The 15,759-nt window shown below is 33.7% G+C and overlaps 1 protein-coding gene across 1 annotated transcript in view; it reads right to left on the bottom strand.

The window, feature by feature from the left end:
* Positions 1–15,759, bottom strand: part of CALD1 (caldesmon 1) — a 287,339-nt gene that overhangs the window by 11,169 nt on the left and 260,411 nt on the right. The window contains 7 exon segments of the mRNA XM_053718725.1: positions 258–338; positions 4,236–4,331; positions 6,590–6,634; positions 6,636–6,659; positions 6,661–6,732; positions 9,264–9,339; positions 10,726–10,769. Coding sequence (XP_053574700.1) covers positions 258–338; positions 4,236–4,331; positions 6,590–6,634; positions 6,636–6,659; positions 6,661–6,732; positions 9,264–9,339; positions 10,726–10,769 — 438 coding nt within the window.

The raw sequence follows: 15,759 nt of genomic DNA on the forward strand, positions 1-15,759 counted from the left end.
CACTAATCACCAGCTAGCTCCCAGTAGTGCATTACTGCCCTCTAAGGCTACCTAGGTTTGCTTTTCAACAATATATACCAAGAGAACAAAGAAAGTTAGTTAGCAGAAGTGAATTGGAAAGTTGTTTAAAATCACATACTGTATCTGAATCATGAAAGTTTAATTTAGACTTTACTGTCACTGTAAGAATTGATTATAATATATTCCATCCCATGAATAAAAAACAGTTAATTGTAATACTGCCCAGCCCCACTTACCTTGGTAGGTGAACCCGGTTTCTCTACTTGTTGTTTCTCCCAGATATTGCGTTTGCCAGATACATCTACAGGTCTTAAGTCCTAAAAACAATGTTTAGATTAAATATTAGTATATTGTCAGTCATACTCTACAATACATATATAAGTAGGCTGACCATATTGCCGCTTTAAGAAGGAACACATATGAAAAATACATGTGTGAGGGTTCTTATACAAAACCATTTCTTTAAACAGCCCTGAAAACAGCCCTGACATATGTATTTTTCATATGTGTCCCTTTTTAAAGTGGCAATATGGTCAGCCTATATATAAGCTACATGTTTCTTAGGCATAATACATCTGATCTGCACACATGTGACGTTTCAGGGAGCATACCCTATTCTTCCTCAGAATGAATGGGAGAATATATAAATAATACAAATAAATACAAATAAACAGATTTATCACATATTCTTTACCAGTTATAACCAGGTATCAAAAAGATTAAAGACTAAGTACAGTATGTTTTGTATATAGGATTAATTTGTACAGCATTTTAGATATAGCAGTGGTTAGCAAAAAACAAACGTTAATGGGTATGAATAAAAATGTGCAGACTTACATTTATGGATCACACATGCAAAAGTCTATAGAGAATATGGTTTTAATGGTATAAAATACAGTGCTTTTATTATACCCCTTTTATATATCAATACTAAAGAAGCTGTTTGCTTTTTAATATAGCAAATTAGCATTTTACAAACCCTGCAACTATATACAATTTTGATTAAACAATAACAGGGGAGTATTGTTTCTTAGGTGTATGTACTATGACTACATCTCTAAAAATGGCTTGCAAAATATCCCATTATGTGCTATGCTGCTGCTAATATTATCTATGGTAGATGGATTGTTACTGGTGCAAGTGAACATGACTTCATCATTGCAGATGCTGCATTAGTCAGAGAAGCAACATACCTGTGTAGTGTATGTTAATTATAGGCCCATGCAAGCCCCACCCCTTTTAGATATGGCTAACCAATCCCTGCATGCTTTAGTACAAAACCTTCCTAAACCATACCCCCTTTTAACCCTTTACTGTGACAAAACCCACTTCAGTGTTTCATTTAATAATGTTAGAACTTACAAGGTATGTTATAACAAACCAATTTAGCTGATAATATCAATTCATTTTGTTTTTTATGGACATGAAGCAGTCTGCGGCAATTGCTTGTAATCTTTTAAACCATCAATTGAGGCATGTATTGCAATTCCCATCACACAGATTTACTGGAAGTTATCACCAGTTAATGTATTTTAAACCTACCACAAAATGAATGCAAATCAAAAGGGACATGAAACCCAATACATTTCTGTCATATTTCAGACAGATTATACAATTTTAAACAAATTTCCAATGTACTTTTATTATCAAATTTACTTCATTTTCACTGTATTTTTTGTTGAAGAGCAGCAATGCAGTATTGGGAGCGGTCTACTTCTGATCAACCAATTACTAGAGGCATTTATGTGCAGACACCAATCAGCAGCTAGCTCCCAGTAAAGCATTGCTGCTCCTGAGCCTACCTAGATATGCTTTTCAACTAAGGATATCAATAGAATGAAGCAAATTAGATAATAAACGCAAACTGGAATGTAGTTTAACATCCTATGCTCTGTCTGAATCATGAAAGAAACGTTTTGGGTTTCATGTCCCTTTAATAGCATATGAAAACAAAATCATGACACATTATGAAAAAAAGTTTCTCATTCAAAAGCACCAAAATTTTATAATGTAAAATTATTATTATAAATGATGTGTTTGGCTGATTTAGTTCAAAATGTCATCATATAAAATTAGATTCTGTGTAATGGATATTTACACATATTAAAGGGACAGTATATTGTAAAATTGTTTTTCCCTTAATGTGTTTCCAATTACTTTTTTTTACCAACTGCCATAATATAAAATGTATGAAAATTAGCTTTTTAAGGTTTATTTTTATATATGAAATAGCTGTTTTGTGGTTTTTAAAGCACAACCTAATAAAATGGGTTGAGTTTGTAGGTATAATCAGATCTCATTACTTTATCACATTGTGTACATATACATGCTTCTTTATCTTGTATCTGTCCATAAACCAAAGACCAATGCTTGGAGAGAACAAAGGAAAAATAATATTTTATTACCTTATTTCTTCTATTCCCCACTGGGAGTGTAATTTCTTCTGCTGGCTGTGACTACAAAGCTTATCTTTAGCTTAGACCTAATGCCAGAATCTTTCAGTATAGGTGGGGATACCACAGACTAAATGAACTATTTAAAATACCAAAATAAGGGTAAAGGAAATACTTGTAATCAATTTATTACACTCCAGCCGGTAAAGTGGCTCATTGGGAACAAATTAAAGGGGAGAACATTTTTGAGTAAACTGTCCCTTTAAATGTAATTGCTGGAATCTAAACATTTACCTATTTTGTAAGTCTCCTAATAATTAGTTTACGCAGGATGAACAGGAAACACAGTAAAATGTAAAGCATCTACTGATTGAAAATACCTTGTCAATACAGTGAAAAGATGAAATCCAAGAAGGACAGATGAAGGAGGAAGAACTCTCTTCAAGGGCAGATGAATAGAAAAATAAGGAAACATAGTCAACTGAAAAAGAAGCACTTAGGAAAAGAGAGAGATTAGCGCTCACTGAAGAGCACCTAATATATATTGTATATCAAGCTTACAACCTCATCAAACTTAGCGGACAGTTACACTTATTTTAGAAGGTAAATAAAGATCTATATAAATAGCAGTAAGTGCAGAATCACCAATATATGGGCTAAATTACAAATGTTGCGCTAACTGCTGCGCGCAAGCAAAAAGGGGTATATCGCCGCTCTTTGCATGTCGGAAGTAGCGCTCGTATTACGAGGTGAAAGTAAAAGCGTTAACTTGAGCACAATTTAATTTAATGCGCTTCAGGATAGCTTAACTTTAAAGTGGAAACAAAATATCAGAAATAAATTTAAAAAGTACAGTTACAGTCATAGCAACACTAATAAAAAATATAAAATATAAAAAAGTTATATGGCTTAGGCGTTAGAAGGACTTTAACACAGAGAAACATACATATACATGTCTTAATATGTATTTGTGTGTATGTATGTATATATATATATATATATATATAGTATATATATATATATATATATATATATATAAAAATATGTGTGTGTGTACATATATGTGCATATATGTATTTACAGACATATATACACATATAAACACATAAATACATATGTATACATATATAGACATATATATATATAAGTGCATTGGGGCCATTTGCAGTCAAGTAGCTGAAAACATGGAAAATCATAGATATATATTTTACCAAAAAACCCTCAGATATATAAAGAAATATGTATTTATGAATAAATAGAAAATACTTTGCTATGTGAAGAACATTGGAATGTGAAATATTCATATTTAATATTGGGTTAGCACACTTGAGAAAATGCGATAAGGTTTGCGTGTGAGTATGGGTTTTAGTTTTTTTTTCACTTTTCACGCTCCTTTGAAGTCTATGGGGAAATACATTAATGCCTTTGCGATATTCGCGTGTGGTTTGCACTTGTGAGAAAACTTTTTACTTTCAACTTGTAATACGCACGTTACCAAACAAGCACAAAAAGCCTCCATCTAGCGAAGTAACCACTCCACTCGTAATCTAGCCCTATATGGGTTGAAAAGTATAATTTAAATAAACATAGGACATGATTATCTAAAAATTATAGATCTCAAACAAAAAAAATTGCCTTAACAGCAGTGACAAAACATCATAGATAATCTCACCAGACCATAGAGCCTTAGAAAATTGGGACCATAGCTAAATGACAAATCTTACAGTACACAACTCAGATATAGTTTAAAATGAATATTAAAATGAACAATCATTCTGTTTTGTATGAAAAATGCTGCTGGGCATCTGTCTGGAACTTTACTGAAGGCTTTGCTGCTGGGGTCTTGTTTGTCTCTGGGGTTTTCGTTAGCCATTCATTAATACGACTAGATACACCAACTTTTAAGCCAGCTGTTTCCTGGAATAAAAGCATAAAAGAGTCAATATAAAATGATCTGTATGCAGAAATGCAAGTGATTTAATGATAGAACTTCTGAACAAAACAGAGTGCATTTGTAATCGTCAAAGCACTGAGGAGAATGCAGAGTGACTTCTGTTCATGGTTTAGACAATAATCTTTTCCTTAGGGGTTGTAATCAATTAGAATGTAGCAGTCTCTTAGTAATAGAAAAATGTATTAGTTAATCAAGTGAGGGATCATAGTAAAAATAATTATTTTATGCCTTATAAGCGTCCTACACAGTAGGTTTTGTGCTACCCCTTTAAAGGGAGATGAACACTAAATAAATGTAATATATAATGATGTATTCAAAGCAAAGGGTAGCCTGAGAAAAATATACACGTGTATTTTAATATAAATTTTAATAGTTGTCTGAATATTGAGGAGAAAGTATATAGTTTTAGGGGCATATTTATCAAGCTCCATACGGAGCTTGATGCCCCGTGTTTCCGGCGAGCCAGAAGTTATGAAGCAGCGGTTTTAAAGACTGCTGCCTCATAACCTGTCCAGGTTCTCTGAGGCCACAGACAGAAATCGCCAGAAATCAACCTCATCGAATACAATCGGGTTGATTGACACCCTCTGCTAGCGGCCGCGAATCTGCAGGGGGCGGCATTGCACCAGCAGTGAACTGCTGGTGCAATGATAAATGCCGACAGCATATGCTATATCGGATCATGTCCACTCGCACAATCATAAATATGCCCCTTAGTCTCCATAATAAAATAATGGGGTCCTGTCATGTTGTAAAAGCCTGTTATCTTATTTTATCTACTCTACTGAGGCCTGTTAGGGACAATATAAATAATAAAAAGATAAACAAGCAAACTGGATATCACAAGTCGTTGAATATTGGTTATTTGTGGATAGATGACTATACTGTATTTCTAATACCAAGCTATTTATTTTGTTTTTCTAAAACAATTTGAACTGTCTTTTGATATTCAAGTCCACTTTAAAAAAATAGTAGATATGAAGATTTTTCTCAATGAGCGCTATTTCAGCCAATTTAGCCTAACTAGGGTGACAGTGCCTAATTGCACCACTGTGAACAGCAGTTTGTGAAGGGACTGGGTATTTTATGAGGAATAATCCTTGATGGAACAATGAATATTTTATAAGCAGAAATATTGGCCTTAAAAGTGTGTGAGGAATGATCTCAGCCTTAGGGCCCGATGATCAAAAATTCTCCATCTTAGAAATTATAGTTCAGACTTCACAGGGACTGAACTCAAATTATCTAAGAAAAAGGGCAGAACCTGAAAGTCCCAGAGAGATGAAAATTACGTCCAATTAAAACTAATCAGGCTCTATGGGATAGAATCTAACAGGGGAGAGTAAAGTTAACAGGGGAGAGTAAAGTTAACAGGGGAGCATCTGGCACTGATGCAAATACTCAGTTTCAAGCAAATACAAATTAAACTGAAATGTTTTCACTGTAATTTAACATGTATCTGAACCTAGTTTAACACACATTACTTTTCTGTCAGTTAAATAAGTGTATTGTGAGTTTTGAGCAAACTTCTCCTGAATTCAAATAGTGAGATAAATCAGTGATACCTGCATGTGTAAAATGCTTAGAGCATATCGTGAGAATTGTGAGGAAGATTTAGGCAGACCCTGGGAATTCTACTGTTAAGCCAAGGGAACTCACCTGTCGGTTTTATTTTACATAAAAGAAATACAAAGTGCAATGTAATGTGTTAAAATATGCTCCGAACTATACAAAGTATGATCCTAATTTATTATAGTTACACAGAAACTTTCAAAGCATAAACAGAATTTATAAAATCACTATCGGAAATACATTGCTATATAAAGAATCTGAATGCATTAAAATACAAAATATTAAGTGGCATAGCTTAAATGTAATAAAACCTAGAGGACAAAATCAGAAGTCGAAAATAAAATACAAAAGCACAAAAGTGTGAATGTAACAAAACACTCATGTCATGCAGAGCTATTTTGCACTGGGCGTGTTTCTCTTCACATCCAGAAATTCAAGGAAACACTCCTTAGAGAAGTATAGCAAAAATTTGCCTTTCTAGACCCTCTTGTAAGGGATCTTGCGGTGCTGGAGGATCATTTTAGATCATCTCATCTGAGCAGAGGAGCTTTAGATCATCGGAGCCTTAGAGTCACTTGGACAGCATTACAAAAACCCCTGCACAATACAGAGAGAGTGTGCATATATCACACAATGGAATTTCAATTACCTTGTTTGGCGACCCTACACCACCCCCTGGTGATGAGAAGACATTTTCCTTTCTCCCACATGCTCTTAACTATTACGGACTCCGTCTGATGGAAGAGGAAGGTCAGAAGGTGCAGGCTTGGCAGGTTTGGCAGATTTATTACTCTAAAAAAAAGTAGTCTATTATTTCCATTGTGATAAATTCAAACCATGATATTACTGCAAACATGTTCACTATGTACAAATGTCACTTCAAGCACCAAAAATGTTTTTCCAAATCAAAGCCAGTGGAGTTGAAAAACAAAGTAATGTATATTGCCCATCATGTATCCCGTGCATTTCCAATCAAATACAATTATTTAATTTTAATTAAAACATATCTGTAAAAAACCTAAATGGACATTAAGATCATTTATATGACAGAGTGCTACTGCAATTATAAAGCAAGTAAACTATATATATATATATATATATATATATATATATATAATTTTTTCCTCTGAAAAATGTTACACTAAACATCTTTAAACATATTTAGAATGAAACACATACATTTGCACAACTTGTCACTACGGATAGATTGCTAATTGTTTGACAAACGCACACCTCAAACTTAAAAGAAAACATTAGTCGTTTAACCCTTTTGCTGCTATGCTATTTTTCACATCATAATGCTAAGTCAATTTTGAGGTTTGTTTTTTACTTACATTTAAACACTATTATAAGTAAAATTTCAATGAGTGACCCACATCAATTATATATTGTTTTTTTCAGCAGGCCAGCAAATTCAGAATATTACATTTATATCATATAATTATTATACTTTGATGAGATACGTGTGGTTTACTGTGATCGCCCTTACTAAATTGTAATCAATGTGCCCATACGGACTATTGGGGTTATTAATATAGATTAGAGAGGCCCTTTTGTGCAGTACTGAAATAAAAAGCACTTTTTTTCTTGCACAGTGATCACCTGGCTATACAGACAAAAATTTATATATTTTTAAGAAAGGGATTTGTTTACTAGAAAATAAACTTTATTGGGGGCTCTAGACTCAAACAGATTTTGTTTATTTAATTGAAATAATGTCATATTCCCAAGGAAATCCCCATGTATTGTGTTTATATTTTTGAAACAAAATCTTCTTTGTAGTGGCTTTGCATCATTTGAAAGAGCAGGCGATTCTCTTTCAAACAAGGGGTCTTGGAGGTCTGTGTCTAGTAAGGGAGCTGAGATTGAGGGGTTTGAACAGCAACCCAACATAAAGCTCCCTTACCTCCCTATCATATTGGAGACCAGTCCCCTTTGTGATGTCACCAAGTACATTCATGGTGACATCACCAGCACTCCAATGTAGCACTGGGTGAGCCCCCTATTATGCCACCAGCGATCAGGCCTGCAGTGCAAGGGAATTGTCATTTCCAATTTCCCCTTCATTACAAGAACAGGTCGTCACGCACTCACAGGCAGCAGTTCACATGACGACCCATTCTTGTCATGCGCAAGGAAGTGGCGAAACTAGAGTTGGAAGAATTACTCATTTGGGTTGGACAATGCTCCGTAGCCCAGGATATAGCTGCACCTCTACTGTCAAGGCCCAAATAGGCCAAAATGTACACCTAGGGTTAGCTATAAAAATCCTTAATTCAGAAGAGCATAACCTCATATTTTGGGGCGGACTGTACATACAGATAGGGTCAGACTACTTTATTGCAGGAACACTATCTTCTGTGAAAGACACATTATGGACAAAAAGACGCTGCACCCTGAGATGGTTTCATCTCATAGGGCTGGCTACTGAGCACTGTCTAACTAATGTTGTGCGCTTCTCTCCAATCAACATTTTTTCTTTAAGCAAATAAACATGAATGGTCCTCATAATCTGTACAACCACCAGATAACATAAAAACATCCTCCTTATATAGCAAATGCTACAGTAATTTAGAGGACGTAAATCCCAAAACACAAGTGCAGTTCCAGTTAAAAACTCCTTAAAAAATTAAAAAGAAAACTACAGGAGCGTTTACATAATTCCAGTGGTTCAGCATGTGCTTGAAAAACTTTAATCAACTGGTATGTTTTCTGAATGTTTTCTTAAATTTACCAAAGTAATTGAACTTATTGTAGTCCTAGGGATTAGTAGCACAAAGATTTGGGCCAGGGAGACCCGACAGGGGGTATAAAGGAGTAGCAATACATACATTACAAAATAATTATTAATGTTATCACTTCAATTAGCTGAAGATATTATAGAATACTGGATTATTTCAAGGGATTTGAAACCCAAAAATGTTCTTTTGTGATTCAGACAGAGCATACAATTTAGAAAAAGTTTCCAATTTATTTCTGTTATCAAATTTGCTTCATTCCCACGGTAGTTTTTGTTGACGTGATACCTAGGTAGGTTTATGGAACACTACATGGCAGGAAATATTGCTGCCATCTAGCGCTCTTGTAAATTGATAACAATCTTGCAAATCTGCTGTCACATAGTGCTCCAGACATGTGCACGCCCCGGAGCCTACCTCCCTGCTTTTCAACAAAAGATACAAAAAAACAAAGAAAATTTGATAATCAAAGTAAATTAGAAAGCTGTTTAAAATTGCATGTTCTATCTGAATAAAGAAAGACAATTTTGGGTTTCATATCTCTTTAATTGCATATTTATATTAAAGGATTCATACGATACCTACCACAATTGCACTGGTATATTGTTCAAGCCTACTGTCTATCTTTGATACAGCTGTTGGTGTAGGCTGTTTAACACTTCTGTTAAAAAAAAATATTCTGGTTAGACTTTTAATATCGCATAGCACATGCAAAAAAATGTATGTATTCTATCAAAAAGGATACTCGGGGAAGTGATAGCCTTAGTTAGTGAAGGACGAATATTTTGTTATTAAAGGGACAGTTAACACAGACAACAAGGCTAGCCACTGTGATCATGCTGATGTAAAATGCATTGTTGTTATCTGTTAAAGCAAATTAAAAGGACAGTCTAGACCCAATACTTATTCTTTATTACTTATTGTGACATACCAAACAAGCATCATGCAACGGATTTCACATCTATAAGTTTGTAAGTACATGAAACCTTTAAATAATCATCATTTGTTAGCAGCCAAAAATAGCCGCCAAAGATTCGCCCACAGCTTTCTTCTTGTCCTGTTAGCAGTTTTCTTGTATGAAAGTTTATCGGTGCACATAGCTATTTAAACTGCACATGCACAAATCAGCATGTCCAAGGAGGAAAACGTAATTCAGGAGTCGATCATGATTGGAGAAACTTAACATATCAAAATATACACACAAAAGGTGGGCAGAGCTTTCAGCTATTTTTGACGCCTAAGAAACAATGAATATTTAAACGTTTCATGTACTTCTTACAAGCTTATAGATGTGGGACCAGCTGCAGGATGCTTCTCTGGTATTGTCAAAATTTTCAGAGCTGAATTACATGAAAAGGGAACAAAATAAATAGTCTTCTGCAAACTTGTTCAGTAACATAACTAAACATTTTATATGAAAATATCAAAGTGCTTACTCCTTCCTTTCATTTAAAGCAACAAAATTAATTTAATTTTTTTGAACATTTTAAACTGAAATGTGGATTTTCATAGAAAAATATATTTTAAATTCAACAGATGAATATTTTGCTATTTATTTATTCTTTTATTTTTATTTCCTTAATCAAATGATTCTCAAAAAGGGAGAAAAAGTTCAGTCTTTAAGGACCATTTATTCACATAGAATTGCATAATCAACAAATGCATAGTAGAAATACAATACAATAACACTATTTCAAATCAATAATATATTTTTTTTCTGAAAAATGTCAGTTGCTTTTCCCCTCCCCCTGTATCATGTGACAGCCATCAGCCAACCACAAAGGTATATAAGGATACACTATGAACTCTTGCACATGCTTGGTAAGAGCTAGTTAGTACCTCAGCAATTGTGCATATTAAAAAAAGATTGTGCACATTATGATAATTGAAGTAAATTGGGGGGGGGGATACTTTGAATCATGAAAATTTAATTTGGACTTTAGTGCTCCTTTTTACAACATCAAAGTTTTTAAAAGCTGATTTTAAATTACCACATGGACTATAAAAAATAATGTTTGAGGTACATGCATTTTTTTTAATTACTTACGTTTTTTGAGCTGATTTATTCAAAAATTCTGCTCGTTCCTCAATCTAGAAGGGAAACAATATGTTTTATTGCATTGTGGGAAAAAATTATAAATAATCATTTTACCAACAAAAATATGCATAAACAAAACATTGACCGAATACACAGCCCACAAACACAGTAAAACCTTTACAGCAAGCAGCAGATATTTTGTTTTCACAATAATTATTTCATATCTATTTGAGGGTTCATTTGAGTTGTGTATATTGTATTCTTAAATAATGGGCTATTTCTGATTTTGTGTGAATATTTAACAGATAATATGTGCAAATTTCAGTTTATAACAAAAAGGCTCATATCTGCATATAGCAAGTCAGCGAAAGTTCATCCACACAGAGTGATCCACTATATTTGTGCTGAGGATTCTGGGTAAAAGTATATAAATGTTAACAGTACGTCCATCTTTTGCTAGCATTTGCTTTAAATGGGGACATACTAAACTGCATATTGGGATGATGGGAAAATTGGCTGCAATGCTAAACACTATCACTAGGTGTCATTATACATTTTACACACATTCATGGTAATGACTGCTGTAACTCAAAATATGTTGTTCTTTTCTGCAGTGCTTGATACTATGTTGCAAACAATCGGCTAGATTACAAGTTGTGCAATAGGGTCAAAAAGCAGCGTTAAGAGGTCCTAACGCTGCTTTTTTACGGCCACTGGTATTACGAGTCTTGCAGGTTTAGGGGCACCGCACACTTCTTTGACTTTACCGCAAAACGACTTATGTAAACTTCATAAAGTCTTTTTTCTATGGGACTTCCATAGCGCCGGTATTACGAGTCTGTCCTGGGAGGCCAAAAAGTGAGCAGTACACCCTACCCTGTCAAGAGTCCTAACGTATTTAAAAGTCAGTAGTTATGAGTTTTATACTACAATGCCGTAGTATAAAAGTGCTAAAGTGCTAAAAAGTACACTAACACCCATAAACTACCTATTAACCCCTAAACTGAGGCCCTCCCGCATCGCAAACACTATAATAAAAATTTTAACCCCTAATCTGCCGCTCCGGACACCACCGCCACCTACATTATAGTTATGAACCCCTAATCTGCTGTCCCCAACATCGCCGACACCTACATTATATTTATTAACCCCTAATCTGCCGCCCCCAATGTCGCCGCAACCTACCTACACTTTTTAACCCCTAATCTGCTGCCCCCAACGTCGCCGCCACTATAATAAATTATTAACCCCTAAACCTAAGTCTAACCCTAAACCTAACACCCACTAACTTAAATATAATTTAAATAAATCTAAATAAATATTCCTATCATTAACTAAATTATTCCTGTTTAAAACTAAATACTTACCTATAAAATAAACCCTAAGCTAGCTACAATATAACTAATAGTTACATTGTAGCTAGCTTAAGGTTTATTTTTATTTTACAGGCAAGTTTGTATTTATTTTAACTAGGTAGAAAAGTTATTAAATAGTTATTAACTATTTAATAACTACCTAGCTAAAATAAATACAAATTTACCTGTAAAATAAAACATAACCTAAGTTACACTAACACCTAACACTACAATATAATTAAATAAATTAACTAAATTAAATACAATTACCTAAATTAAATTAAATTAGCTAAAGTACAAAAAACAAACAAACACTAAATTACAGAAAATAATAAACAAATTAAAGATAGTTAAACTAATTACACCTAATCAATTAGCCCTATTAAAATAAAAAAGCCCCCAAAAATAACAAAAACCCTAGCCTAAACTAAACTACCAATAGCCCTTAAAAGGGCCTTTTGCAGGGCATTGCTCCAAAGTAATCAGCTCTTTTACCTGTAAAATTAAATACAAACAACCGCCCCAACAGTAAAACCCACCACCCACACAACCAAACCCCCAAATAAAATACTATCTAAAAAAACTAAGCTCCCCATTGCCCTGAAAAGGGCATTTGGATGGGCATTGACTTTAAAGGGCAGTTAGCTCTTTTGCCGCCCAAACCCTAACCTTAAAATAAAACCCACCCTTAAAAAAACCTAACACTAACCCCCTGAAGATTCACTTACTGGGAGATCAGCCAATTGGAATTAAGGTAGAAAAATCCTATTGACTGATCCAATCAGCCAATAGGATTGAGCTTGCATTCTATTGGCTGTTCCAGGTTTAGGGGTTAATAACTTTAATATAGTGGCGGCAACATTGGGGGTGGCAGATTAGGGGTTAATAAATGTAGGTAGGTGGCGGCGATGTTAGGGCCGGCAGATGTTTGTGAGGCGAGAGTGCAGCGGTTTAGGGGTTAATATGTTTATTATAGTGGTGGCGAAGTTGGGGGCAGCAGATTAGGGGTTAATAAAAAATAATGTAGGTTACACATGCAGAGGAACACATTTGACCTGTTGACCTACATTGGGATTATGGGTGGAATATCATGGTTAGACACAGAGAGGAACACATTTGACCTGTTGCTGATAGGAATGTGGTTATAATTATTTTTATACATAATCCCCCATGTATAAAAATAATTTTAACCATATTTCTATCAGAAACAGGTCAAATGTGTTCCTCTGCAAGTGTAACCATGATATTTCACCCATAACCCCATGTATAAAAATAATTATAACCATATTATTAGAAATAAAACAAATATTTTCCTTGGCATGTGTAATCCTTAATCCCCATGTTTAAAACATCTATTCACAGGCTCCTATCAAAACAGGTAAAAGGTGTTCCTTTGCACATACTTGTACTATATTAAATTAGTAATCTAGTCCTACAAAAGTATTGACTCATTTTTCTATTATATTATTCACTGTTATTCCATTATACAACTGTATACTACTATATATATATATATATATATATATATATATTATATATATATATATATATATATATATATATATCTGCAAGTGAATAGTTAAACATTTGCAACTTTGTTACTGTTTGCAACTTAGTTTCAAGCACTGCAGAAAAGAACAACATATTTTGAGTTACAGCAGAGTCATTACCATGAATGTGTGTAAAAAGTATAATGACACCTAGTGATGGTGTTTAGCATTGCAGCCAATTTTCCCATCCTCCCAATATGCAGTTTAGTATGTCCCCTTTAAATGTAAATAAATGTACAAAAATAAATTGCTCTTTTGTGTTATTATTAAACTACTGCTTGCATCTAACTATGAGTTGAACATGAGTTATGCTTTGCTAATTATCAGCATATTAACAGCTGTATCTGAATCATGAAAGAAAAAAAAATAGGATTACTATCCCTTTAAAGGGCTCTCTCAAATTCCCATTCAGTGCTTGGTTATAGACCCATGAAGACCAAAGTGTAACTGTTCTCGACCTGTTACCTGGACCCTGACTTTTGTAAGGTTTTTGGATCATGCTACCTGTTTAACAGCTTAACTGAGATAAATATTTACGGGACTTATTCTCTGTCTCTGAACTGTGGAACTGTGCCCTGACTTACATATTTGTCTCATCCTTCCGTTTATATACCTGGCTTCAGACTGTAACTCTGGCTGTGACCCTTGGCTTGTCTATGGATAATTCTTCTTAAATTCCTGATTATTGAAATCTGTTCCTTTTCCTAAACAACTGGCTCCAGTTCCAAACTCAGGTGATATAATTGTTACCCTTATCGTAATCTAACAAACACACATGCCCACTATACCTGATAACACCTCTCTCAGTGGCAGACCTAATAAACAAAGGGCCCTGCTGCAAGAATTGCTTTGCCCCCCTCCCCCATGAAGGTAACTCAAATGTAAGCAAGTGGGTCTCACAAGATGACTGGCATTTTCCAAGAATGTTCAAACCTTAAAGGGACATGAAACCCAAAACATTTATTTCATGATTCAGATAGAGAATACAATTTCAAACAACTTTCCAATTTACTTATATTATTTAATTTGCTTCTTTCTCTTGTTATCCTTTGCTAAAATGTTTATCTAGGCAAGTTCATGTGCAGCAGAGAATCTAGGCTCTAGCTTTTGATTGGTTGCTGCATATATAAACTGATTGTCATTGGCTCACCCATGTGTTCAGTTAGAATCCAGTAGTGCATTGCTGCACCTTCAACAAATGATACCAAGAGAATAAAACAGATTAGATAATAGAAGTAAATTAGAAAGTTGTTTAAAATTGTATTTTCTATCTGAATCATGAAAGACAATTTTTTGGGTTTCATGTCCCTTTAAGACTGAATATGAATATATATATATATATATATATATATATATATATATATATATATATATATATATATATATATATATATATATATATATATATATATATATACACATACACATACACATACACACACACACACACACACACACACACATGTATGTATATACACACACTATATATAGATAGATAGATAGATAGATAGATAGATAGATAGATAGATAGATAGGATATATCTTAACATACATTTATACATGTCTGTGTTAGTGTGTATATTTTTATTTAGGCTCCATAGAGCAATGTATAGTAGACTAGAAAAGGGGGTTGTGTTGAGTGGCCCACCGGACCTCACCGCTACTCTAATAAATGTATTAACCCCTAAAGCTAAGTCTAACCCTAACACTAACACCCCCCTATGTTAAATATAATTTTTATCTAACTAAATAAATTAACTCTTATTAAATAAATTATTCCTATTTAAAGCTAAATACTTACCTGTAAAATAAACCCTAATATAGCTACAATATAACAAATAATTATATTGTAGCTATTTTAGGATTAATATTTATTTTACAGGTAACTTTGTATTTATTTTAACCAGATACAATAGCTATTAAATAGTTATTAACTATTTAATAGCTACCTAGTTAAAATAATTACAAAATTACCTGTAAAATAAATCCTAACCTAAGTTACAATTAAACCTAACACTACACTATCAATAAATTAATTAAATAAAATACCTACAATTATCTACAATTAAACCTAACACTACACTATCAATAAATTAATTACATAAAATACCTACAAATAAATACAATTAAATAAACTA

This window comes from Bombina bombina, chromosome 6 (genome assembly GCF_027579735.1).
Source record: "Bombina bombina isolate aBomBom1 chromosome 6, aBomBom1.pri, whole genome shotgun sequence".
Taxonomy (NCBI): Eukaryota; Metazoa; Chordata; class Amphibia; order Anura; family Bombinatoridae; genus Bombina; species Bombina bombina.